This window comes from Schistocerca piceifrons, chromosome 4 (genome assembly GCF_021461385.2).
Source record: "Schistocerca piceifrons isolate TAMUIC-IGC-003096 chromosome 4, iqSchPice1.1, whole genome shotgun sequence".
NCBI lineage: Eukaryota > Metazoa > Arthropoda > Insecta > Orthoptera > Acrididae > Schistocerca > Schistocerca piceifrons.
The window spans coordinates 301,088,426-301,115,125 of NC_060141.1; the positions used below are offsets into that span (position 1 = coordinate 301,088,426).

The following is a 26,700-nucleotide window of genomic DNA, read 5'->3' on the forward strand; positions in this document are numbered from 1 at the left end:
ACCAGCCGGTTACCCTGGCCGTTGCGCTATCGGCGCTGTCGGCGACAGGCGTTAGTTAACCATGTGGGTACAGACACGGCAGTTTTAAAACTTTCTTACCTCGATTTCTGGAAAAGTATGCGTTTTCGGACCCCATACCTGATGATGAAAAATGCTCTATTTACAATTATCTATCGATCCCGCCAATTTTGAGTCGATCGCTCGTCATAACCTTTAGGGGTGATTTTCTCAAAAACTTGGGGGTGTTGACCCAAAATATCGTAGATTCCTTCGTTTTAGGTTGTACACAAGCGACCTGCCAAATCTGAGCCGAATCGGTTGGCCGTGTCTGAGGCCTTCCCCTTGTTAGTCTGACCACGAGGTGTGGCCATTAATTCCACGCGTTGATCACGTAAGCTGACGTGAGGATCAATGAACTATACTTGACGGGATGTATCTGGAATATCTTAGGTGATTAGAAAGTTAGTAGATAGGAATACAATTAAATAGCTTTAATTCAGCATCAGCGGTGAACGTCGATCTTGACTTTGTACAATAATATTTACAGGTGCAGTTATAGAATGAACTGCTAATACTTCTTTACAATTCTGATTGCTTCACACATATACATCCATTGTCAATGCATAAACAATATGTGGCGCCTGGCTAGGTCGTAGCTACTGACATAGATGAAGGCTATGCTAGCTAGCGTCTCTGCAGATGAGATCTCTGAAGCTATAACAAGTGAACCATTCCTATTCAAGTCGGCTGTAGAAGTGACCAGTGCGCTAGCATGTCTCGTAAGACCAGCCGAGTGGTTGTGCTCGGTCCGCTAGCGTCGACAGTGGCGATTCGCGGGTCCGATGTGTCCTGACGGACCGCGGCCGATTTGAAGCCTACAACCTAGCAAGTGTGGCGCCTTGTCGTGACACCACAGTTGTCATGATACTGCATCCACTTGTCTGAAATGTCCAATCTCACTCGATTCACCTTTTACCTGAACTTTCCAAGGAAATCTTTGTAAAACAATTGATTGGTAAACCTGAAGGGACAAATTCTGGATGCATGGGACCCCTACTGTGAAAACAGCAAATCATCATTATTTTTAACTTTGATTTGCTCATTCCAGCTTTTTTTAGGCCGAGAAAAAGTTTCAGTTTGCCACTCCTCACTTTGACGCTTTGTCTCAGGAGACTAATATAAATCCAGGTTACATCACCTGTGATCGCGCGAGTGGATCATTCGTAGTAATTGACAGTCCCCAAGAATATCAGCGCACAAGTTTCTTCGACTATCCTTATGCTCAGTTGTTAGGCTTTTCATTAATTTATTGTGTAAAGACCTTCCGCATTTCCAAAACTTCTGTCAAAATTTGATGTACGGTGAAAGTGTTTAACAAGTCACTCATCATCCTTATTGTTAAATATGGGCCTGAGCTCACAGGAGCACGCACATTTTCGACGTTCTCGTCACTTTTTGAAACTGGAGGTCTCCCTGAGCGAGTTTGATCTTCAACGCTTTCTCAGCCTTCCAGAAATGATTTATGCAGCGGAAAACTTGTCCTCTTGATAAGGAACGTTCTCCGCAGGTCTGTTTGAACTTTCCTCATGTCTACTCTCGGATTCGCAAAGTTTACCACAAAATTTGACAGCATAACCTTGCTCTAAATTCCGCTGTTCTATTTTCGAAACACACAACAAAAACACAACTTCACCGGTGGTGCTCTCAAAACTCTCGTGATAGCTGAACAGAGCTGAAAGTCGGACTGAGCCTCTGGAAGAGATGACCACAACTATCTACGCAAGTATAAAAATACAGCGTTGCCATATAGCTCGCAGAGTTGTCAGCCTAATTAACTTTTTCACAAACCAGCTATGAACAGATTGGACAGTAAATACTCGCTACTAGATTAATTATTATCGAAATTTTAACTGCTGTATTTTAATGTTCTTGGTTTTTCCCAATATATAAATTGTTTATTTGAATTTTTTAAAAGAGCATTTTCGGTTTTGTCAGAAAAAAATCAACTGAATTTAACTTCTCTCTAAAAAGTAAAGATATATATTTGACTAAAAACGGATTTTTCATTAGAAATAATTAAAAAAACAGAACATTACAAATTTTACACAAGAGCTTATTGTTTGTTTACCATTTGAATGAAAGAACGAAAAAATGAAGTAATGTCATCAGTAATAAATTAAAAACTTCATTCTTATTTTCTAGGAAAAATAGAAATTAGTTGATCTGCTGCCAGTGCCAGTCTGAAGGAATAGTAGAATTTTTCACCGTTTAATATTGGAAATACACTGAAGCGCCAAAGAAACTGGTATAGACATGCGTATTCAAATACAGAAACACGTAAACAGGCAGATTACGTTGCCGTCTGTAACGCTAATATAAGACAACAGGTGTCTCTCGTAGTTGATAGATTGGTTCAAATGGCTTTGAGCACTATGGGACTTAACTGCTGAGGTCATCAGTCCCCTAGAACTTAGAACTACTTAAACCTAACTAATCTAAGGACGTCACACACATCCATGCCCGAGGCAGGATTCGAACCTGCGACCGTAGCGGTCGCGCAGTTCCAGACTGTAGCGCCCAGAACCGCTCGGCCACCCCGGCCGGCTGATAGATTAGTTACTGCTGCTACAATGCAGATTATCAAGATTTAATTGAGATTGAACGTGGTATTATAGTCGGCGCAAGAGCGATGGGACACAGCATCTTCGAGGTAGTGGTGAGTGGGGATATTCCCACATGGCCATTTCACGAGTGTAACGTGATTATCAGAAACGGTAAAACATTAAATCTCCGACATCTCTGCGACTGTAAAGAGATCCTGCAAGAACGGGACCAACGACGACTGAAGAGAATCGTTCAACGACGGAAATGCAATTCTTCCGCAAAATGGTGCAGATTTCAATGTTGGGCTATCAACAAGTGTCAGCGTGTGAACCATTCAACGAAACAACATCGATATGGGCTTCCAGAGCGGAAGGCCCACTCGTGTACCCTTGATCACTGCACGACATAAAGCTTTACACCTCGCCTGGGCCCGTTCACACCGACATTGGACTGTTGATAACTGGAAACATGTTGCCTGGTCGACGAGTCTCGTTTCAAATTCTATCGAACGGATGGACATGTACGGGTATGGAGACATCCTCATGACTGTAACTTTCTGACAGATTAAAACTCTGTGCCGGACCGAGACTCGAACTCTGGACCTTTGCCTTTCGCTGGCAAGTATTCTACCAACTGAGTTACCCAAGCAAGACTCAAGATCCGTCCTCTCAACCCCATTTCCACCAGCTGTGAGGACGGGTCATGAGTCGTGCTTGGGTACCTCAGTTGGTAGAGCACTTGCGCGCGAAAGGCAAAGGTCCCGAGTTCGAGTCTCGGTCCGGCACACAGTTTTAATCTCTCAGGAAGTTTCATATCAGCGTACACTCCGCGGCAGAGTGAAAATCTCATTCTGGAACCTCATGACTCTATGGACTCTGCATGTCAGAAGGGACTGTTCAAGGTGGTGGAGGCTCCGTAATGGTGTGGGGCGTGTGCAGTTGGAGTGATATGAGACTTCTAGATACGATTCTGACATGTGACACGTACGTAAGCATCTTGTCTGATTACCCGCATCCATTCATGTCCATTGTGCGTTCCGACGGACTTGGGCAATTCCAGCAGGACTATGCGACACCAGACGCGTCCAGAATTGCTACAGAGTGTCTCCAGCAACAATCTTATGAGTTTAAACACGTTCGCTGCCCACCAAACTCCCCAGATATGAACGTTACTGAGCATGTCTGTGACGCCTTGCAACGTGCTGATCAGTTGATATCTCCACCCACTCGTACTCTTATGGATTTATATACAGCCCTGCATGATTCATGGTGTCAATTTCTTCCAGCACTACTTGAGACATAAGTCGAGTCCATGCCACGTCGCGTTGCGGGACTTCTGTGTGCTCTCGAAGTCCCTAAACGATATTAGGCAAGTGAACCTGTTTCTTTGGCTCTTCAGTGTATTGGTAATAAGAAACCGAAAATCGATTATTTCAGAAATGGGTTGACAGTTGGGTGAAACCGGAGACGAAAACAAACGGTATAACAGGAAACCGGTAGTATCAGCGATAGACGCCATTCCTAGTGTGAGCTCGCGGTGATTTACTTAACTATTCTCAGACTCTCATTGGCGAAATTGTGAACAAGTAAAGCTAGAAAAGAAAGCTTCTACCTGGAAACGCTTGGCACATGTGGAAGCAGCCTGTGCCTAGTGCTAGGGACGTGCCACGGCGCACTGCGGCGTCAGCGAGAGCTGGACAGCCGAACCCGCGTGGCCGGCGGCGTCAGCGCATTCGGCGGCATTGACTGACGCCGCCTCGCGGCTAGCGGCGCCCTGTTCAGCTGGTGACGTGCTTTGTGGGCAGCGGTCCAGAAGCGAAGTAGCGCCGTCGGCACACGGACCGTGTATTCAAAAGTCCAGTGTTGAGCGTGCCGGCGTCATAGCGTGGAAAAAGCCCGCTGGGGAGTTTTACCGAACGTGCGTTGCAATAAACGCTGAGGCGATAAAAGTCATGTGACAGCGATGTGTGCGTATTCAGATGGCGGTAGTATCGCGTGTACAAGGTATAAAAGGGCAATGTGTTAACAGAGCTGTCATTTGTATTAAGTTGATTCGTATGAAAAGAATTCCGACGTGATTATGGCCTCACGACGTGAATTAACAGACTTTGAAAGCGGAGTAGTAGTTGGGGATGCCTTTTCGGAAATCGTTAGCAAATTCAATATTCCGAGATCCACAATGTCAAGAGTGTGCCGAGAATACCAGATTTAAGGCATTACCTCTCACCACTTACCACGCAGTAGCTTACAGCCTTCCTTCACATGAAGACCGACAGCAGCGACATTTACGTAGAGTTGTCAGTGCTAACAGACAAGTAGCACTGCGTGAAATAACCGCAGGTACCAATGTGGGACGTACGACGAACGTATCCGTTAGAGTAATGCGGCGAAATTTGGCTTTAATGGGTTATTGCGGTGGACGACCGACGAGTGTGCATTTGCTAAGAGCACGGCATCACCTTCGGTGCATCTCCTAGGCTCGTGACCTTATCGCTTGCATTCTAGACTAATGGAAAACTGTGTCCTGGTCTGAGTAGTCCAGATTTCGGTTGGTAAGAGCTGATGGTAGGGTTCGTGTGTGGCGCAGACACCATGAAACCGTGGACACAAGTTGTCAACAAGGCACTGTGCAAGCCTGGTGGTAGCTCCACAGTGGCGTGGTCTGTGTTTACATAGAATGGACTGGTCCAACTGAAGTGATCATTGACTGGAAATGGTTATGTTTGGCTATACTTAATGTTCCTAAACAACGATGGAATTTTTAGGGGGCCACAGTTGTTCGCGACTGGTTTGAACAATATTTTGGACAGTTCGAGCGAATGATTTGGCTTCCCGGATCGCCCAATATGAATCCCACGCCCATTTATGCCACCTAGCCGAGAGGTCAGTTCGTGCACAAAATTCTGGACCGACAACACTTTTGTAATTATGGACGGCTATAGAGGCAGCAGTGTATAGAATGTCAGGTATTCTGAATTGTGGATATATGGGCCCTCCCAAATGGAGAAACATATATAAATAGTTTAGATTGTGGAGGAAGAGGAAATATCAAGAGAATGGCGTATATCATACATATCTGCTATCTATAAAAAAGGAAACAGGAAGCATCCAAATAGCTGTAAGGGAATTAGTGTTACGGCACCCATCAGCAGACTTTTTAGCGATATCCTGAAAAACATGTCGGAAGAAGAGATTGAGAGAAATATACTAGAGGGACAGGCAGGTTTTACGGTTGCACGATTCTGTGGGGATCATATTTTAGGTCTTGGAGAAATAATTCATTTATTTGCATTCTAAGGGTCACGAGGTACACCCAATATTTGTGGATCTAGGAAAAGCTTATGATTCTTTACCCATCATCGCACTATGGGAAACGATGGAGTGTATAAGTGTAGAATACCTATAATTTGGAGAATATATCACGAACTGTATACAGTAGTTAAAGTAGGGAGAAAGCTGAGTGAGCAATGCCAGTATATCTCCAAATTTCCTCAGTAGTCTTCCATTAAAAAAACGTTGCCTTCCCTACAGGGATTCCCATTTGAGTTTTCGAAGCATTTCCACAACACTTGTGTGTTGTTCGAACCTACCGTTAATAAATCTAGAAATTCGACTCTGAATTGCCTCGATGCAAGCGGAGACGATGCAAGTACACAGTATGTCAATTTTATGATAAAGAAGTTAATGGAAGCCAGGATATTCAGAATAGAGAGGAGAAAAAGTGGGGAAATTAGGGAACAACCAAAGTCAAAGTAAAATTGTGAACGTGCTTTGAACTTAAACCAATGAGATGGAAAACGCCACCTACGTGTCATGGACACCATCACCCCAGTACAGAGTTACGAGACGCCATATAGTCTTTCAGTTTCTAAGCAGCAGAACATTGGGGCTCTCTCTCTAAGCCGTCCTTAATTGTATGATTTGTTGCAATAAATTAACGGCAAACTTCGTACTGATAGTTCAAGAATTATTGTATTTGTATATTAGTAAAGTCAAAGCAAGGGTAGATTGGGATTGTGTTAAAAAAGAAATGTTGTTCTTGGTACAGTTTGTTATAATTAAATGTCAGTTAATGACATGTCTACGAGTAATGCATTCAGGACATGATAAGACGGAAAGTACGGTCGCAAATCATTCGTGGTTGGCGTATCACAATGAGTGAAGGCGCAGCATTGTAAGGTAATACGTGATATGATGCTGGTTCGCATCCCAGTAGATGCAAACTATTTTTGAATAACCTTCGTGTTTCCTAACACGTTCTAAATCACCTAAAACTTGCACCTCAGATATTGCGGAAATGGAAAGTGCTATTGATATGCAGTTTTCACAGGGTGGTTTCGTAGTGAGGCGCCCGTACTGTTAGCCAATCAACAGATTGCAATAATACTTGGAGTATTTTTCGTGCAAACATACACTTTTTAAATCGAACAATGCCTATTGACTTTAACACACTAGAAATAGGGTGAACTAGAAAGTAAGTGCTGTTTGCTGTAGGATTCTGGTGCGAGTCATTTACGAGATATCGTATTTTGGAAAGTTCCCTCACCGACACTTGTACAATATCTGTGGTAGAACACACTAAAGAACAAGTACAAATACTAGTTGTGTTGATTCTGACCAGTAACGGGATAGCTGACTATCACAGGCTGTGTTCAAAATGACCACCAGCCTGTTGGCAGCGGCAATACACACTTCAAGTTTTGTATGGAACGACTGCTGCACACCTGCTAGCATTTCAACGGAGATGTCCGAGAAGACTGCAATAATACGCCGTTGCATATCATCGAGTGTAGCTGGTAAGTCCTTGTTCATCCCCACAAAAATAAATTTACAGGTGTCGAACACGGGGAACTGGCCGGCGTAGGTACAGGTCCTCTGCGCCCAACCCAATGATTTAGAAACAAGTCGTGAAGACATGCTGTAGCACTTCGTGCCCTATGGACGGAGCAGCCATCGTATTGGCACTACGGGTTCTTCCTATTCTGCAGAGCAACGTCTTCTAGCATCCGTGGAAGATGGTCTGTTAAGAGGCTGAGGTACTTGTGCGCATTCAGTGTTGCATCTATGGAAAGCGGCCAATGAACGGATGGTCCACTATCCCGCACCACACACTTACAGTCCGTGGATTCTAACGTTCCACCTGACGAAGTCAATGGGTATTGTCAACAGACCAACAGCGCTTTTCGGCGGTTTATCTGGCCATGATTGGTAAATGTGGCTTCATGCTGAACAAGATACGTCTGGGGTACCCTGTTTGAATATTCATGTACAGAAGTTAACACGATTCTCTTATGTTTCTATGCAGCTCTTAATGGACAGAGATGGGTAGGGATGGAACATGTGCCTATGGAAAATGTGCACGTCGTTGCCTGACTCATGTCACTTCCCCGTGCTACTGCGCGGGATTAACGCGTGGATCAATTGCAGCAGCAGCAGCAGCAGCAGGAACATTAATTTCCCCTTCTTCTGTCGTTAATTGTTTCCTTTGTTACGTTGTCTAGGTGTGCAACTACCACTTTCACGTAACTGGTTGCAGCGGTTAATAAATAATTGCCGAGATAGTTGATACCTATTGGGATATCTTACGGCATACACCGTACAAGAATGAGCTGCATTCTTGCTACACTCTCCATACAACAAGAAGATGTCGGCTTTTTCTACATTGGTAAATGCTATCCTCCATTCACGATCTACAGCTTGGACTGTCGCTTTGATCTAATTTACCCTACTTTTAGTTTGCTAATGTCAATAGTCGTTTCGTTTAAAAAAGTGCATGATTGCACAAAAAATAGACTAAGTATTGTTACAACTCATTTATTTGCTAACAATACGAGCTGATGATTACCAATATGTTCTGTGAGAACCGCACATCAATAGCATCTTCCATTTCTGCAATATTTGCGGTGCAATTTTTAGGTGATTCACCCTGTATAACAGTCGATGGAAGTACTCTCTTTCTGAGGAGTGAGATTGTTCGTTTGGCTTTATCTACAAGACAGTTTGCGATACTTGCTGTAAGATATTGTGGACTTTCTTGTTTAAAGTGTTGTATTTCACATATTGTAAAGATTCTGTTACTGAACAGGAACAGTGGTCAAGTAAGGATGTGCTCAGAGTTTCACTAAAAACTATGAATGATGAAATAATTATTATCTTATGCAGATAACTATTGTATATACAGTATGTATCACGATTTTTGTAAGGGAACTTTTGTAAGCCGGTGTTCCCATTGACTGTACAAGGTACTCTGATTTTTGCCCTATGACATGTTCATGGGTATTATTTAAGTACACTACAGAAGAAACAACACGACTAGTACACGGACAAGGGAAGAAATTTTGATTTTAATAAAGATAACGTAGGAATTTTACGCCCGTCCATTAAGTAAACAGTGTAATTTGCGAGCCTTACACAGTCGACAATTTCCACTGATGCGCGGTGCGATCGCGTACACCACGATGAGGCATACGCACCGTATGCACAAGTCGCATCGTTTCTGAGCGTTTAGCAGCACGTTGAACTCGGCATGCTCACCGTTGACGTTGGAAAGCACTGTCCGAGTGCCGACAGCTTAAGCAGCAACACGCAGCAGGCACCTAGATGGTGACACAGGGTAAAACACTGGAGGTGTGAAGATGCCTCCTGGAAGAAAAAATTAACTGTGTGCAGGATACTACTATGAAGACTTCTTGGCCTTCGTTGAGGAGTCAATTAAAAATTTAAAGAAAATGGTTTCATTTGGCGTCACTTCAGAATTTCAGGAGAAAGCTGGTATGGGGATGTAGCAGTTGCAAATAGAAGGGCGAACAGCAACTACCGGAAAGGAAAATACTGCAGTCGAAGATTAGTTCAAGTACCAAGATCGAGAAAGTTAGACAGCACAGCACACTTTTCTTTCGACTCAAGGACAAAAACAATGTAGAACAACAAACAAAGACGGCCTGAAGATAAGAACATTCGAATGCGCAGTAATGCGTTGATAACAGAGACTGAACCCGAAGAATACCAACAAAAGCTTATAAATAGAGCTGGTAAATTACCCAGAAAGGAAAGACCACTGGTCGTATTGTATGATATCCAATTGGCAAGCAGCCAAAGGCGGTGTGGATTCAGATGGTAACATAACGAAACACGAATCTTTATCTGAGATTCGACATCGCTCGAAAACGGGTTGCAGAGGGAAGAATTACGTCCATCTTATTCATCTTATCTTTGAAGTAAGTACAAGAGAACGAAAATATTTCTAAGGGTACAAAAGGTATATATTGGTAAAGATGTGTCTCTGTCAAAAACTACGTTGTTATGACAAGGTGCAATGAGTGCTGCGATTTAGGGCACTATCTAAAGCCTTGCAAGGAAGACAGTGCAGTTTGTGCGCATTGCAGTTAATGTGGTAATTAAACGCCTGAATGCCCGAACAACCGGCAGCCAGCATAACGCATCTCTTGCCCCAGAAGGAACACGAAGTTCAGTCAGACAGGAGAGATTGCGCTACGTACCAGCAATTACTATAGAGAAAGAGATATCCGGAGCTGACTACGATGGCCAAGACAGTTAACATTCAGGCCTCTCAGGATATACTTATTAGTACCGAAACAAATGTGATAATTGGTACAGTTCTAGGTAAATAAAAGAGATCAAAGATTCCTTCTATCAAAATGAGGAACTGGGAGAGAGCACTTAAATAGCGAACGAAAATATTTTCAAAACTGATGCGTCTGTATTTTTCTAGAAAGTTGGACAACATGGCTAAGCAAGCACAGAAGAAATGAGTCATAAAAATAGCGTTCCCCTACAACTCAAGTAAGTGTATGAGTACGTAAATTGTTTCTAAGTTCGCAAAAGGTATACATTAAGTACAGTCGTGTTTCTGTCAAAGATTACGTTGTTGTATCAGGGTGCAACAAACATTACGATCTAAGGCACTATGTAAAGTCCTGTACACAAGACATTCCCGAGAAAGAACTCTAAACTCTAGTGGTGATCGAGGAACTGAGAGCTGTCGGTATGAGAAAGAGTCACGCAAGACAGCGAATTTGGTAGTATTGCTCAATGAGACTACCTAACAGATCCAGCTACAGTCGAATTCCGACACCTGTTGGTGGACGCGTGTGCCCCATTACACAATGCCTAACACGATATTCTCACAAAACAAACCAACATTAAAATGAAGTTTATGGATGAGAAACGCGCTGCGTTATCTTTGCTTGTTTACAGAATGAAGGTGGCGTTACTCCTACATACCTTGTTTGTTTGCGGTGAAATACTAACTATTTACATACCCAAGCATGTAGCACACCTCAGGTGAATTGGGCGTTTGTTGCGTGCCGTCTGCATATTGCCATCAATACAGCTACATAAAAAAGGGTCTAAATCCTTATTTAAATGGATGGCTACAAATGTTAAACATTATTTAAGGTAAACCGTATTTAGAGATGTTGAGGATATGTTTTGGTTAGCCTGCCTTACCTGTTACAAAATGGTGTATTAATGTAAAGTTATAATCACGATCATCCAAGAGCGAATACTGTGCGGTTTCAAGAAACATTGATTATTTTTCTCCTAAATTAGCTCATCGAATGGTTCGGCTGCCGAATGTATATATTAATGATTAGTTTTTATGTTATACATTTTATCTTGGCTTGTAATTGTGAAGTCAGGCAAACGTACTTTTCTAACAAAACGATATCACATAACTCTACGCTTACATTAGCCTAATTAAGTTTGATGCTCCAAATGGCGTTTACATTTTAGTGACGAAGTACATCGAAAACTTTGTTTAAATGCCTTTGCAAAATGCATAGTTTCACGGCCATGAATGTCACAATTAATTAAGTATTCCGGAATATTATGTCGTGGTCGAGTGATTTAACATTAAAAACCAATGTTTCGTCTCATCTGCGGAGGACCAAGAGAAGTGTCTCATTTTCGCAATTATCTCGCTGGGAGTAATCCTAAGATTGTTCACCGTGGAAGGAGAGGTAGGCGGAAGATTAAATTATCTTGATGTGCTAGTTTTCAAGAAAGAAGATGGTAGCTTAGGCATGCAGGCAGTCCGTTACCTAAACCGGGATTCGAACCACCACCCACAATAAAAGTGAGGCACCATAAAAATGTTGGCGGATAGAGCAAGGAACATTGGGGAGCCAAATCTGCTTGATGCTGAATTGAAACATCTCACCAGTGGATCGCTCAGGAATGGTTATTCGTCCGCTGAGGTAACAAGATGTATGTAGCCTGTTTATGTGTCTGTATGTTGGCAGCGCGATAGACTACATTAATAACTCTGACAGCGCTGTGCGCACTCTGTGAGAGACTCTGTGGCTGGTTGGACTCGCAATTGGAAGTTAAGAGTCGGCGGTGATGGCAGTTGGAGGTGAACAGCAATCAGTGATGGAAGTTGGGAGTGAGTAGTCAGCAGAGACAGAGGTTAAAGGTTAATAAATAGCAGTGTTGGAGGTTTGCAGTATTAGCACGAGCGGACTGTCTGAATGTGTATCCGTCACGGAGATTTGTTGCTCATGATTATATTTTTTTTTAACTGGTTGTCACGTGATTAAGGTAAAATTTCGTAAATACATTGTTTGCTCTGCAACAAAATCTTTCCTTTGCTTACCTCATGCCATCAATAGTTGGAGCCTTCAGTAGTTTGAATCTTTTATTTAGCTGGCATTATTGGTGCTTGCGGCATTGCTGCAGTTCGTGTAATGAAGATTTTTGTGAGGTAAGTGGCTTATGAAATGTATAGGATATAGTTAGGATTTCTACTATTTCAGGGCCATTCTTTTGTACTAATTATTAAGTCAGGTTATCATTTTTGAGCAGTCAGATTGCGTTGCGCTTGGATATTGTGGGTCAGTGTTGAAATGATAAGAATAGCAAAGAGATAGTATGGTCGAAGTCACTCATCAGTTTAAGTAAAATTTTATTAACTGAAGAAGTTTCAAAGAGCGTCAAGACGTGATGGAGAAGCGCTTGTGAATCGAAAGTTTTCCTGCCTTTGTTAAGGTCACTACTGACCGCACAGGGAAAATCTTGATAAAACGGAGCATCACGGAAAAGTACAAACCCTCCCGGAAGATACAAGATCGTCTAAAATTGGCCAGGGATGCTCACAAGCCGCTGGAACCGGGGATTTAAAGGATTTCATGCAGTTGTAAGGAGGTTTACTACAAAAGAACGATCAAAAACGGCTAGAAGAGCACAAGGGCAACTCTAGAAGCGGAGAGAGCGACAGATCAGCTGCTGCGGAAGATGCAGCCAGGAGACAACCACATACATTTTGATGGGTTGCAAGTATTGGCAGTCATAAGCAGACACCACGAAAGTCTGTGCAGAAAAGTCATAGAGATTGTTAAATACTTCAGAAATTTCATTAGGAAGGAAGTGGAAGTGAAATTGAACGACATATGGATCGTGGTGCTGAAGAAGTTGTGCACCAGTCTTCCATTATGGAAGAACGATGGCAGCCGATAATGGCCAATTGCGCCCGTATATTCGAAGCATATGACGTCACGCCACTGCGCGTGGCGGGAACACAAGTAAACGGAATTTTGCTGCAGTTAGTAGCAAGCCAGTGTGTAAATCGGACACTCGAACATCCTACGATCCCCCTTGAAACTGTCCTCCGCAGACAGGAACGAAACGTTAAGTTTAAATGTGAAATTCATTAATATTTTAGTAATTAAACTTCATTGTCCAATATCTTGGAGGCAATTCATTCAAGTCCGCACATTATTTTACATTGAATCTGGTCAAATGGAGTTGACGTGTAACCCAGAAAACAGGAAAAAGCGTGTTCTAGCTTGACTATATAGAGTATTTTCAACGTTATCCAATACATTCGACCTATCCATCATTTTACACTTACCTAAAATTTATAGTACTAAGATTTTATTTTTAAAGGAACGATTCACTTTTACAAGAATGTATCTTTTACATGTATTCGTACACAGCGTTGAGGTACTTTTTACAATTAAGTTTCAGAAATGTTCCATTTTCCCTCCACCGGACGCCCGAAAAACTCGTTCCATAATTTTTCATGCATGTCTGAAGTTATTGCATGCGTTGTCGCTACGCACACACGCACCCACCCACCCACCCACTCACCCACCCACTCACCCACCCACCCACCCACACACACACACACACACACACACACACACACACACACACACACACACACACACACACACACACGAAATATCGCATACAGGGAGGGGAGATCATGTGAGCTTGGAGACTACTGGTGCAATTCGAGACGTCAATATTCCTTACGGCCGATCCATCATTAAGGTCGGACATTGTTAAGAAATGCTGTTATATGCATGTGTCAGTGGGTGCTAAACTTAAAACGTGAAGCAGAGAATGCAAAATACCTCGTGTTGCTGTGTTATCACTGCTCGACTAGACACACATTGGGTAATAAACAAGCGAGCTAAATGTAACAGACAGACCCTTACCGGCACCTACTTGAACCGGTAACTAACAACCGGCGCCAGAATAAACTTTTAATTTCGATGCGTAAGTTCAGTTGAAGTTTATGTCTTCATTCATGTAGCAGATGTAATCTTGCGAAATCAGACGAATCTTGTGGAAACAATCTACAAAACAGAGGTAACGTGTTCTCAGGAAACCTTCGATACCAGTTATTTGTATTCCTTTTCGGCCTGAATCTTAACGGTTCGCTGTAGGATATTTGGTTGCTTTTAACAGTAAGCCAGTAATACGATGTCTTAATGCACAGTGGAAGTTATTGCTGCCAGTATCACTATTTAGAGAACGCTGTTATAAACATTCTGATGTACTGAACTCAGTACATTCACACATATCTAAGTACCTTTTATAATTACAGAGAGGATATGGTTCATGGGACATTATGAAATGGATCATGCCTCCATTTGTCTAATTCTTTATGTTCGTACGAATGTCTGAAAACAGAGTATAAACAGACCTGTTGAAGCAGCTCCTTTGTCGTATACTGGTTGCCCACAGCTTTTATTAAACTTTATATGTGATTTGCTGACAAGTGACTTGCTACATTTACCTAATGTCTCCATCCTGCCATCATTCAGTTGCAGCACTTCAGATGACATTCTGTAAGGACCCAACAGAATGTTATCTTCTCAGAAAACCGTGAACACCAAAATTTTGGAGGACGTATGTTCAGGATTTGTCATTCCCTCACATAAAGTCTAAGAGATATTTAAAGAATCTTGATTGAGACAAAGATTTTGATAAAGTCGACTGCACTACTGCCTTTTACATTTTGGAGCTAACAGGGATTACATACAGAGAGCGAAAGGTTATTTACCCCTTGTTCAGAAATCGAAGTACAGATATAAACGTCAAAGGCTGTGAAAGAGAACCAGTGGCTGAGGAGAGAGTGAGAGAGGATTGTAGCCTATTCTCGATGATATTCAGTCTGAACGTTGCGTAAAATGTGGAGGAAACCAAGAAGAAATCTGGGAAGAGAACTGAAGTTCATGGAGAAGAATTAAAAACATGTCGTTTGCCAGTCACATTGTAATTCTATCAGGGACAGCAAAGGACTTGGAAGAGATTATAAGTTGAAGATTAACAAAATTAAAGCAAGCATAATGGAACGTAGTCAAATTAAATCAGGCGATACTGAGGCAATTAGTCTAAAAATGAAATATTAAAGGTGGTAGATGAATTTTGCTACTTGGACATCAAAGTAACTGATGATGGCGGCAGTAGAGAGGATCCCAGATGAAGACTTGCAATGGAAAGAAAAACGTTTCTGAAGAAGAGAAATTTGCTAACATCGAATATAGATTTAAGTGTCTGGGAGTCTTTTTCTGAAGTTATTTGTCTGGAAAATAGCCTTGTGTGGAATTTAAACATGGACTGTAAGCATGAGAGAACAACGCTGTTCTTTAATGTTGTTATCACACCACAGACATCGTTTTCTGTGACGCAACAGAAAGTTATCAACATGAGGTGTTGATGGGAGCGCATAGTTAATGCATGTGGGATCTTTATTGTAGCTCTCCTTCGAATAGTGTTTTCTGGAGTTGGGTACAAGCAGGCGGTTTGGCTCTTGCAATGGATACTGGGGAGTTCGAAGTCACGTGTAGCTTTTAGGGAGTGAAACGTCTCAAAGCACTTACTGGGAACAGAATTACAGGTCCCAAGCATTTCTCGCACCATTGTGCAGACAATGCTTTCGGCCGAAGAGGCGAAAAACAGCCTACCTGGATCTAGCTGTTAGACGTTTCTGGCCACGGCAGGGACAGGGGTGCAGGAGAGAAAGTAGGTTGCCTGGCCAAGGCATTTCGACAGTGTTGCAAACGCCTGTTGTGCACAGAGCTGGAATCCATAAGAATCCGAGAGTTTCCATGTTCTCCTTGGGCCAGACGCTGTAGACGGAGCCATCAGGTTGTGTCGTCCCTCTGTCTGCCGAGTTTTTTGGGGAGCTTTGGGCCTTCGGAAGAATTTTAGGATGGAACGCGACATATGTGGTGGCTATGAAATGGTCTCTGTTAGCCAAGGTCTCTGATCGGACATGCTGTGATGTTAGGCCTGTCTAGATAATGATCTCTGTTATAAATGTGTTGTTCACTTAAAGCCTAAACAAAAACATTCAAAACACGCTGTGGGGAACACAATTCTGGAGCTAAACGCCTTCTCCTCACTGTGTGAAATTTACGAGTCAGGGATTGACTATTTCTCCAGAATGGAAAAGAATATTATCAACTTTGGTTAGGATTGGCTTGGAGGTTGAACAGACAAACCAGTCGGAATGCGTGACGCTCGTGAAGTCTTGTGATTGGCACGAAACCAAAGAGGGGCGGTTGCATTGGTGCACTTTTAAGTTTACTGAATTTTGATAGAAAGGAATGAGGGGAGACATGGACTTCCGATTCAGACTGTGGTCTGGAGAGGAGATTCTGGCCTTGACTCTTGTTATTAGTGGGTTGCATTTGGAACACTGATCCTGAGTGTGACTTCGCACTGGCACTGGTCTTGACTGGGGAGTCTGTGATGAAGTCTTAGCTGTACCGACTGTTTGGACCTCAGTTATCTCGCTGAACTCGCTCATGATTTATTTGTCCTCTCGCTTAACTTGTGTTGTTTGTCCTATGCCAGTGATGGGCTTATAAAAGAGTAAGCCCATGTTGAGATATTAACCACCCATCAGTAATTGAGTACAATAATGACAGGGTCACCATTTTATTATTTTTTCTCTGTATTCAAGGTTTATTTAAGATTCTGATGAAGTGATAAACCTCCAATGCAAGCTAGCAATTATAACCACCGTCAGAAGGCAGATTTAATTTAGAAGACGCGGGGCCGGGTAAACGAGTGGAAGGTTTACAAATTAAAGTGGGCGGTGTCAGAGCGTAAACCTGTAGTCACCTGTAGACTTTCAAATCAGACTGCAAGAACATTGTAGTCTTGCAAGTATTTCATACAAGAACAGTATAGAAGCTTCTGAAACGTGGTGCTACGGAAGGATGCCGAAGATTAAATGGGTACATCAAGTAACTGATGAGGAGGCACTGACCAGAAATGGTTAAAAACTAATTTTATGGCACTATCTGGTTAAAAGAAAAGACTGATTGACAGGACACATTTAGAGGCATCAAGGAATTGTCAATTTTGTAATGGGAGGAAGTGCAGGCGGGTGAAAATTGTAGAGGGAGGCCTACGAATGAATATAGTAAGCAGGTTTAAATGGATGTAAGTTGCAGTACTTATTCGTGATGGACTACCATTGAGACCTGCGTCGAACCAATCCTCAGACAGAAGATCACATCAACTACCACATAAAACTTAGAGTGAGGAATGCTTGAAAGTTAAGATAAATGAGCATGAATAATTATTACAAAAGAAACTACAAAATCAAGCAAAAACATGAGACGTGAATTGTGAAAGAAACAACTGATAATAAGGGAAAGCACAGATTGTCTGACTTTCGTTCATTGCTTGTAATATCCAGTTTCCAGTGCATCCGAATAGCAATGTTTATTCAAACCCTACTTCGCACAAACCGTTGAATTCTCAGACCGTACAACGCAAGCAGTGTTGCCAAACTATAAGCAGAGAATGGCGGTGGGTGTGGCGGCACTCACTTGGGTAGCAACTGGTACAGCAGTTCTTCACACTTGCGCTTCTCCTCCAGGTAGTCAGACGTCCTCTCCTCGACCAGTGTCTCCAAGTTGTTGGCGTACTGCTCCATGCGCGACAGCAATTTCTCCAGGATTTTCCCGCCATCACTGTCCCTAGAACATACACAAAACGAATGGCTGCATAAAGGATACGATCAGTTTAGGGCAGCAGATAAAAATACCAACGTTCCGCTTAAATTTTTTTCTTTGAACTGGTGTCCAAAGCTTGAATATAGTTGTTAAGTGACAAAATTTTTCAGATAATTGGCTGTAATTATTAGACAAACAATAAGCTGATAGCGGAAAATTTGGCCTTTCCGCTTGAAAATGGGCGAAATCAGCGGACTGCATGAGACGTAAAAGACTTTTAATGTTATTCAATCCGAGGTGGATTTCGTTGAACTTCTTGGCTATTATTACATTAAGGATTGTACGTTAAGGACGAAACAGCCACAAATATGTTTAAAGAGCTCTATTTTATTGCCGTGAACGATTTCAGACTATTACGCTCCTCTTCAAACCGATCACTTCTTTTATTACAATATTAGGTTCATCAGCAGCATGTTGTCCGGTTCTGTACGTCATAAGAATACTAGCGCCATTTTATTTGATGGGTGGATGCCTTGAATAATACAGAAAAATATGCAAATATGCTACATTTGATAGCATTCCCTTAAATTTGTTCTTGACACGAAACGCCTTTGACTAGATCAAATATAAATGCAACAGACTCACTTGCCTTATATGTCACCAATTGTAGCATATTAGCATATTTATATGCTTTACTCGAGTCATTCACCCAACATATGAAGTGGCGCTAACTACTCAGGTATTCGTATGCAGCTCAGGAGTCAACGACATGCTGCTAGAGAATGTAATACTATAATAAAAACAAGTGTAGCCAACTGAAGATGGAGATGGTATCGCGAAACCGACGGAGCCTACTTGGCTGTCTTACAGGTTTTGATTTCACTTAATGACTGATATTTTCCAACGGCCATTGCACAGAAACTTATAGAAGACACGTCCGGGAACATCACCCCACATAAGCCTTTTTCGTGAGTGCAGGCAATGACCGATGAAAATGCCTACCTTCTGCTCCTGGTTCTGACTGGCTGGAATGCTTAAAGATTTGAGCGAGGGGCTCGCGATATCGAGGAGTCGGCTGGCAGCTCTCGGGAGGACGTAGGAGGCATGCTCTCGATGGGTCGGAGCTCATGTTTTCACTGTGTATTTCAGATATCGCAAGAAAGTAATCCTTCGTAATCAACTGTGCTATTTCTTACAGTGCGCAAAATAAGGTCGCGAAAGTGTGTTTCTGTGAGTGATCGTGAATTTGGGGTCGAACCAATGTGGAGTGTGTTGTTTAGCGATTGTACAGCCGCTCAGTTAGCTGAGACCTAGACGTTGTGGAGCCAAGTGAGTACCTGGATGGCGGTTTTTAGTGCCAGAGACGATTTGGTGGGATTTTCGCTGCAGCCAATAAATTACGTAGGAACTTGAGCGTGATTTTCTTGCCCTGTTTCTTGTCTTGTTGCTGTGGAGATTGTCGGTGGACGTTGCTAGGAGCTATTCGCAGGCAGTCTATGGTCCATGAACACTTAGTGGGGTACATAGTCCAGCCCAGTGATCGGATTTCGTATTTTCCCTGAAACTGGTTGCATTACTTCAGGGTTTTAATTATTATCTGCAGAGTAGTGAGAAACTTGACCTTCCATGAAGTTTCGACATTGCAGCCGTATGATGTAGACTTCTTGCCGCTTTATTTCGGCTGACTACGATTCATTTATCTTAAGGTGATTGTTTAGCATTGGAGATTACTAGCTTACGTCACTAACTTTATACCAAAAAAGCGGCACGGCGACGCATGCGCAAAGGCAGCCGATACATGAGCCCTCTTCGAATATTGCTCCACCTATGACGCACAGACGTATGCATAATGGTGATATCACATGGACGCTCTCGGTCGGAAAGGGGACTTGCGAAGTTAAAATTCAGATGTGAAACCAACAAAATTAATTATCGCTAGACGTGTCACTAGCCATAAAAAATTCCTTTTTGTAGATATTAAAGAAGTCACCTGATCCCACTCCTTATCCAGTTGAAAGGCGCTATCACAATTAAAAAGATCTTTCGCGAAACGTATTTCCACCGATTACTTAAAAACTGGATCCCAGAAGGATCTCGTCGAGGCTAAGATTTCTATGGCAGAATAATCCTTGGAATGTCCTATGCATATACAATGCTCGTCTATTGCTGACTTACTGGGCTGCGAAAAGCGAGTGTGGCGATGAAGTTCAACACACCTCTCACGCGCTGTGCACCTTGTCTGACCACGTAGGCTTTGCTGAACTATCAACATATTATGTAGACTCCGGCCCTCCGCAATCACAGATCGTCCTTTGCCGAATTGGGAAGAGCACGGGTCATTGTAGGTGGGCGAAACATTACTTTGACATGTAATTTCCTTAAGACTCTTCCTAATTTCGGCGAAATGTTGCCGGAATATGGGTGGAGCGTCCTGGACTTGTACCACTCGTTCTCTTCTTGATATTGTGGGTGGTCACATTTCTTCCTCCTTAAAGCTGTGCAGATCTAATGTGGAGAATAACCAGTTTCTTTGAACACAGCTTGCAGGTGTTCCATCTCCTCTGCAAGTCAGTCTCCATCAAATATAACACGTGCCCGGTGCATCAACATTCGAAGGACGCCCTTAGTTTGTGATTGTTGGTCACAGCTAGACGCCTGCAAATACAGTTCTGCACGTGCGGGCTCACAGTAAACGAAATGCTCCAATAATCCACCAACTTTACGACTGACGAAGACATCCAGAAACGACAGACGACCGCCCTTCTCCATTTCCATCGTAAATTTTATATCCTCGTGGATTGAATTCGGGTGCTGCAGAAAGCGTGGCAGTTCTTCTTCACCTTGGGGTCTCACTACAAAAGTGTCATCTACATAACTCCATAAGCCTTTGTGTTTAAGTTCTGCCGCATCAAGTGCCCTATCCTCAAAAACTGCCATAAATGAAGTTTTCTACAGGAGGGGAGAAAGGACTTCACTGTTGAACGTAAAGCTGATGAGTGACAATGAAGAGCGAGACGACATCGAAGTCGGACTCAGTCTACTAACGAAGTCATCGGACTTGCGAATATGATGCGAGCACTCCCCCACATTACGTATTAGTAAAGATGCACGAAGTCTAGCTAAGTCATATGACGGAGCTCCGATATTGTTCACAATAGGACGTAATGGAAGATGATCTTTGGAAGACCATATTACTACGGTGTAAGAGAGCTGTGAGGTCTTAATCTTTTCGCAACTTCTTGCTGAAGGAAAGAAGAATTCAACGACGCCGACGTTATTTCTTCTATTCTCCCTGCGGGCTCTTTATCGATCTTCCGGTACATTGGTTCACTCAGCAAGCCATAAATTTTCTGCTCGTCGTGGTAACAGTACAGTGGCATTTCCCTTGTCCGATGGAAGGACCATCAGGTGAATATCTTCTCGTAGCTTGCTTAGTGCGGCCCTTACCAAGGACGAAATGATACTCTTCTGAGGTGGGCCTCTCGTAAGTGTGCGACATGTTCGACGCCTAATTTCTTCTGCAGCGTCACTGGGAAGAAGTCTAACAGCCTCTTCAACAACACTAATAAAATCAATTAAAGGCAAGGTTCAAGGCGTAGGCGGGAAGTTCAAGCCTTTCCCAAGCTCTCACGTCGTCCAAAACCTTATCCGTTAAATCGACCACGGTGCGTCGAAAAGCATATCCTTGCGGTAATGTAGCTGACGGGCGGTCAAACTTCGCAGATAGTCTTGAAGCAGACTCTTTATGGGCCTAGTCCGATTTGGCCCACGTCACACCATCGACCTATTCCCAGAAGACTGGCAGCAATTTCCAAGCCCCAATAAAACAGCTGTTTTGAAATGACGACCATTTCACGGCGAGTAAAACGAATCATCTCCTTCACAATGCTGGGCTTGTCTCACGTGGGATGAACCTCGCATTAGTGGTCTTGATAAAATGTGTCACTGTGGCACTGAGAAGATTATTGGACATTTGTCTGGTCGATCATATCAACAACACAACGATTCGACAGCCTAGCTAAAGTGACTCCGATGAATGAGAAGAGGCAGGCATGGAACACTTAGTACGGGCACTGCCCAGTGAGTCATCAGCTCAATAATCTCCTTGTCGAAGGCCAGAGATGCGGCTGGTCCCGGCGGAGGTTCGAGTCCTCCCTCGGGCATGGGTGTGTGTGTTTGTCCTTAGGATAATTTAGGTTAAGTAGTGTGTAAGCTTAGGGACTGATGACCTTAGCGGTTAAGTCCCATAAGATTTCACACACATTTGAACATTTTTTTGAAGACCAGAGATAACGTGGAAGACCTAAATTACGGTGGCTGTACATTATAAGAGCAAACCTTTGATCAAGAAAACTAAATCCACGGGAAGTTTATATCATAACAAATAGTGTGCAACGATCCAATTAGTGGACACTGTTCCAATGGAGAGGGGCTAGAAAGAAGAAGAAGAAGAGGACGAAGAAACGAACGAGCAGCCATTGTTTTCACGTCCCACCCAGTAACAAAAATGGAAGGAACCTTAATCTACCTCTACATCAACACTCCGCAAGCTATCTGAGGGTGTATAGTGGAGGATACTTCTGGTACCAATAACTGATCCTGTTCCACTGGCGAATGGTGCGTGGTAAAAATGATTATTGGTAAGTCTTTGTATTAGTTCTAATTTCTCGGATTTTCTCATCGTGATCATTTCACGAGGTGCATGTGGGAGCTAGTAATGTGTTGTTCGACTCTTCCCGGAAAGTGCTTTCTCGAATTTTCTTTAGTACACCTCTCCGTGACGCACAAGGGCTCACTTGTAGCTCATGCCACTGCAGTTTCTTGAGCATCTCTGTAACGCTCTCACGCTGACTAAACGATCCTGCCTGGTAAGGCTCGCAGCTTGGTGAACAATACTCAAGAATCGGTCGAACAAGTGCTTTGAAAGCCACCTCTTTTGCGGTGAGTTACATTTACTTAAGATTATTTTATGAGTCTGTCTGGCGTCTGCTTTTCCTACTATTTGTTTCACGTAGTCATTCCACCTTAGGTCGCTCTGGATAGTTACTCCTTGATATTTTACAGTAGATACCATTTCCAGCAGTAGGTCATGAACAGTGTATTTGTGCAGTAGTGGATTTCTTGTGGGGTTTATACGTAATATGTCACATTTATTGACGTTCAGGGTCAATTGCTAGGGCCTGCACAATTCATCAGTCGTTTGTAGATCATTCTGCAAATCGATACTGCCTTCTGGCGTTGCTACTTTGTTATAGATAACCGCATCATCTGCGAGCAGCCTTAAAGAGCATCCGACGCATTCTGTTATATCATTTATATACGCTGTAAACTGTAATGGTCCTACCGCACTTCCTTGTGGTGCTCTCGGAATTACCTTTACGAGTACATCTGCCGATCTTGTTCCGTTAAGAGCGACGTGTTGAATTCTGTTTAGAAGGAAGCCTAGAATCTAATAACAAATGCCGCTCGGGATTAGCCGAGCGGTCTAAGGCGCTGCAGTCATGGGCAGTGCGGCTGGTCCCGGCGGAGGTCCGAGTCCTCCCTTGGGCATGGGTGTGTGCGTTTGTCCTTAGGATAATTTAGGTTAAGTAATGTGTAAGCTTAGGGACTGATGACCTTAGCAGTTAAGTCCCATAAGATTTCACACACATTTGAATATTTTTAATAACAAATAATGGTTCGCAATTCATGTAGTAGATGCAGCAACAGAGAGTAATGGCGTGGACTCTGTTTCCTGGTTTGGGCTTACACCATTAACTACAATCAATGGCAAACATAGAGCAAATGTTTAGGAAAAAACTTTAGACCGTGGGATACATTTAACCCGTTTGGCAACAGTTTGGAAAAGCATCTCTTCTGAATCGGTATGCTATTGTTTCTGCCAACGAAGCACGAGTAATTGAAGTCTTGTGCGGAAACAGTCAGGTGGATTTGCTTGAACGTACTGTTGAAAACCATAACTTGAACCCCGTTGATTAACTAGAGTATTAGAGGCATACATCATTAGTTCACACAAAAACCAGGCAACAACCACGCAATGTTAGCATCAAGAAGAATTTAAACAAAATCTGCTCTCAACAGCATCAGAACTTAGCAACAAAGTCTTCCAAGAAATTAGACGATGTAGAAGCTGTTGATTTTAATTTTTTAAAGAGCACAGTGGTCGTTTCGGAGCGCTGTTGATATTGTGGGAATGGTACCAGGAGGTTATGTGACCTTCCACGGCCGCCGTAAATCATGGCAGTGAAGTGAGCGTTTGTGCAAGGCGGTCATGTGGAACCAGAGCAGTAAGTTCGATCGATGTGGAGGCGTGCGAAAATGGCAGGAGGTACCGTTTTTGGCGTGCAGGAGGTGCCGTGTTTGGCGTGCAGGCGGTACCGTGTTCGGCGTGGCTATGACCAAACTGTGTATAGGGGCGGCCGGTTTCCTGGTTACCAGTGTGGACTGTCCAACGCGTCTAAAGCAATGTTGTACCACTCGCAGCCATATAACACAGCGTAAGCACAGAGTTATTAAGAAAAAGATAATAACCGAGAGGAACTGGAGGCGACAATCGGTTGTAAACACGACAGCAATCAACGCTGTCAATGCAGTTCCATCTCAACCAGTTTCCAAGCTAATATTGCGAAGGAAATCGCAAGCAATGGACACGGTGACTCGGACACTTCCCAAAAGGCCCTTATACACAGCGGCACGTGATACTGCGTGTCTTTAATGGGCCAAAGAACGAGCTGGACAGGAAGCGTATAGCGTGGTCTGGTGCGTCGTGAGAGGTCTGTTTTTCAAATGATGCAGCGCCTAGAGTGCACCGACGACCTAATAAGCCGTTTAATCAGCAGTGTGTGCAGTTCATACCGGAAATGATACCGTGATCTTGTGGGGTTGTTTTTCGTATCGTGTTTAGGGTCTGCTCTCTCAGGTTACAGTGTGCATGAACTAGGATGTGTAATACTTCAACATCTCAGTGACCTAGTGTTGCCCGTCCTTTTACTTCTTCAGGGTGGGTATGCTGCGAACACTCCCGTCCCGCAAAATGACAACAGCCGTGTTCGCCGGACTGCATGCACACGTCCCTGTTCCGGTGAATAACTAGGGACCCCTAATGCACTTTTACTGCTGCCCCATAAATCACCCAGTCTTAACCGCAAAGGAAATATATGGAACTGTTAGGACCAGAGGGTGAGCCGGCTGCGGTGGCCGTGCGGTTCTAGGCACTTCAGTCCGGAATCGCGTGACTGCTACGGTCGCAGGTTCGAATTCTGCCTCGGGAATGGATGTGTGTGATGTCCTTAGGTTAGTTAGGTTTAAGTAGTTCTAAGTTCTAGGGGACTGATGACCTCAGATGTTGAGTCCCATAGTGCTCAGAGCCATTTGAACGAGAGGGTGAAAAGTAGTCAACATTCCACGCAGTTTGATAGCTGTAATGGATCTAAGCATCAATGAATAGCTCCAGAAGGGTCTGGTATATTTGAAGAAATTCGTGGATTTCTCCTTGCCGAATTGAGGTCGCTGTCACGTCTAAATGTGATGTTACGTGGTATTGGCGTGATATTTTGTCTGGTGCCCTTACCTCGGTACGTGCCGTTAAGAACCGTGAAATTATTTAGGTTCGGGATAATGAGTGCACCTCTAACGTCAGTGACTGTGGAGCTACTTGTCATGCGTAGTATTGTGTCTTTGTTTCGATGAGTGAGTACGCGTCTTTGAGTGAGTACGAAAATAATCGGAGAAGATGTAACAGCCAGTAAAACGTGGCAATTTCTGTACTGCTATTAGAGCAATAAGTGTGTCTGTGATTTGTAATACGAGTATAAGATAGCGTTTTTTGCGAACTAACAGTGATGATTGTTGTTCTGTCACATCCGAATCATATTGTAAAATTCTATTGTTTCAAAAAGTTCTTTCATTTTATAAAATCATTTATGTAATTGTGTACACTTGCAATAGTTAGTCTGATGTCGAAAATGTGAATTTATTTTGCAAAAACCAACTGTTTAACAACAGTCATATTATATCTTTTAACTAGTTATCTTTCTCTGTTACGACGTGTGTATGATTCAGATTCAACATCTTCAGTTCATATTTGCAGCTAGCTCGAGCATAACGTGAGATTTCAGGCTAAAAGTAACATTTCTCAACCGAAAGGAAATAAATAAATTATTTGTCGAATGTTAAGAAATAGATGACTCATTTGTTTAAAACCATTTTCATTATCTGTGATATAAGAAGATAAAAAAGATGTGGAAGAAGATTGATGTTTTATGAAAAAACGGGCAAGTGCGAGTAGCACTCACGCTCTGAAGGCTCCGTACAAACTTTATTATGTATATAGATAGTGCATCTATAGGTTTTGCTCAGTGAGTTTGAGAGTATATTTCCGTATCTTTTGGTAGAATTGACTCAGAAGCTTAAATCTTTCTACATCGCTAAGGGACCGAAGACAATAGCTTGTGACCTAAATTTTAGCTTGATAAAGTGGTCCTCTAAGGACTCCGTCATTAATGACTGAGGTACGAAACCGTAAAAAGTGAGTAACCGAGACTTCAGAACAAACCTAATGTCAGGATCCAGATCGCACAGTCTCCTCTACCTCACTCACGAAACAGTCAGGATAAAAATTACACAGATGTGAGAGATTCAAAGATGGACAGCCGCCACGGCAGCCAGCGTGAAAGACGTCACACGCTAAAGAAAACATGAGAGCAGCGGAGAACAACACTTAGGCAATCTGCACACCAGATGTCTCCACACACTGCACTGAAAATTCATAGTCTCAACCATGATTGAGCACAAAATTCAATTTGATATTTGTCGTGCTTTTAGAGGGAACCTTAGTGACAAAAAATCGTCCGTACTGACGTTTAGGTGTGAAG

The 26,700-nt window shown here is 42.9% G+C and overlaps 1 protein-coding gene across 1 annotated transcript in view; it reads right to left on the minus strand.

Annotated features, from left to right (window-relative positions):
- LOC124795805 (atrial natriuretic peptide receptor 1-like) overlaps positions 1 to 17,815 on the minus strand; it is a gene marked incomplete at its 3' end in the record, with an annotated part of 376,775 nt that extends 358,960 nt beyond the window's left edge. Inside the window, exon 1 of the mRNA XM_047259887.1 lies at positions 17,702 to 17,815. Within this exon, the coding sequence (XP_047115843.1) occupies positions 17,702 to 17,808 (107 nt within the window). The remainder of the gene's footprint in view (positions 1 to 17,701) is intronic.
- Between the last annotated feature and the right edge of the window lie 8,885 nt (positions 17,816 to 26,700).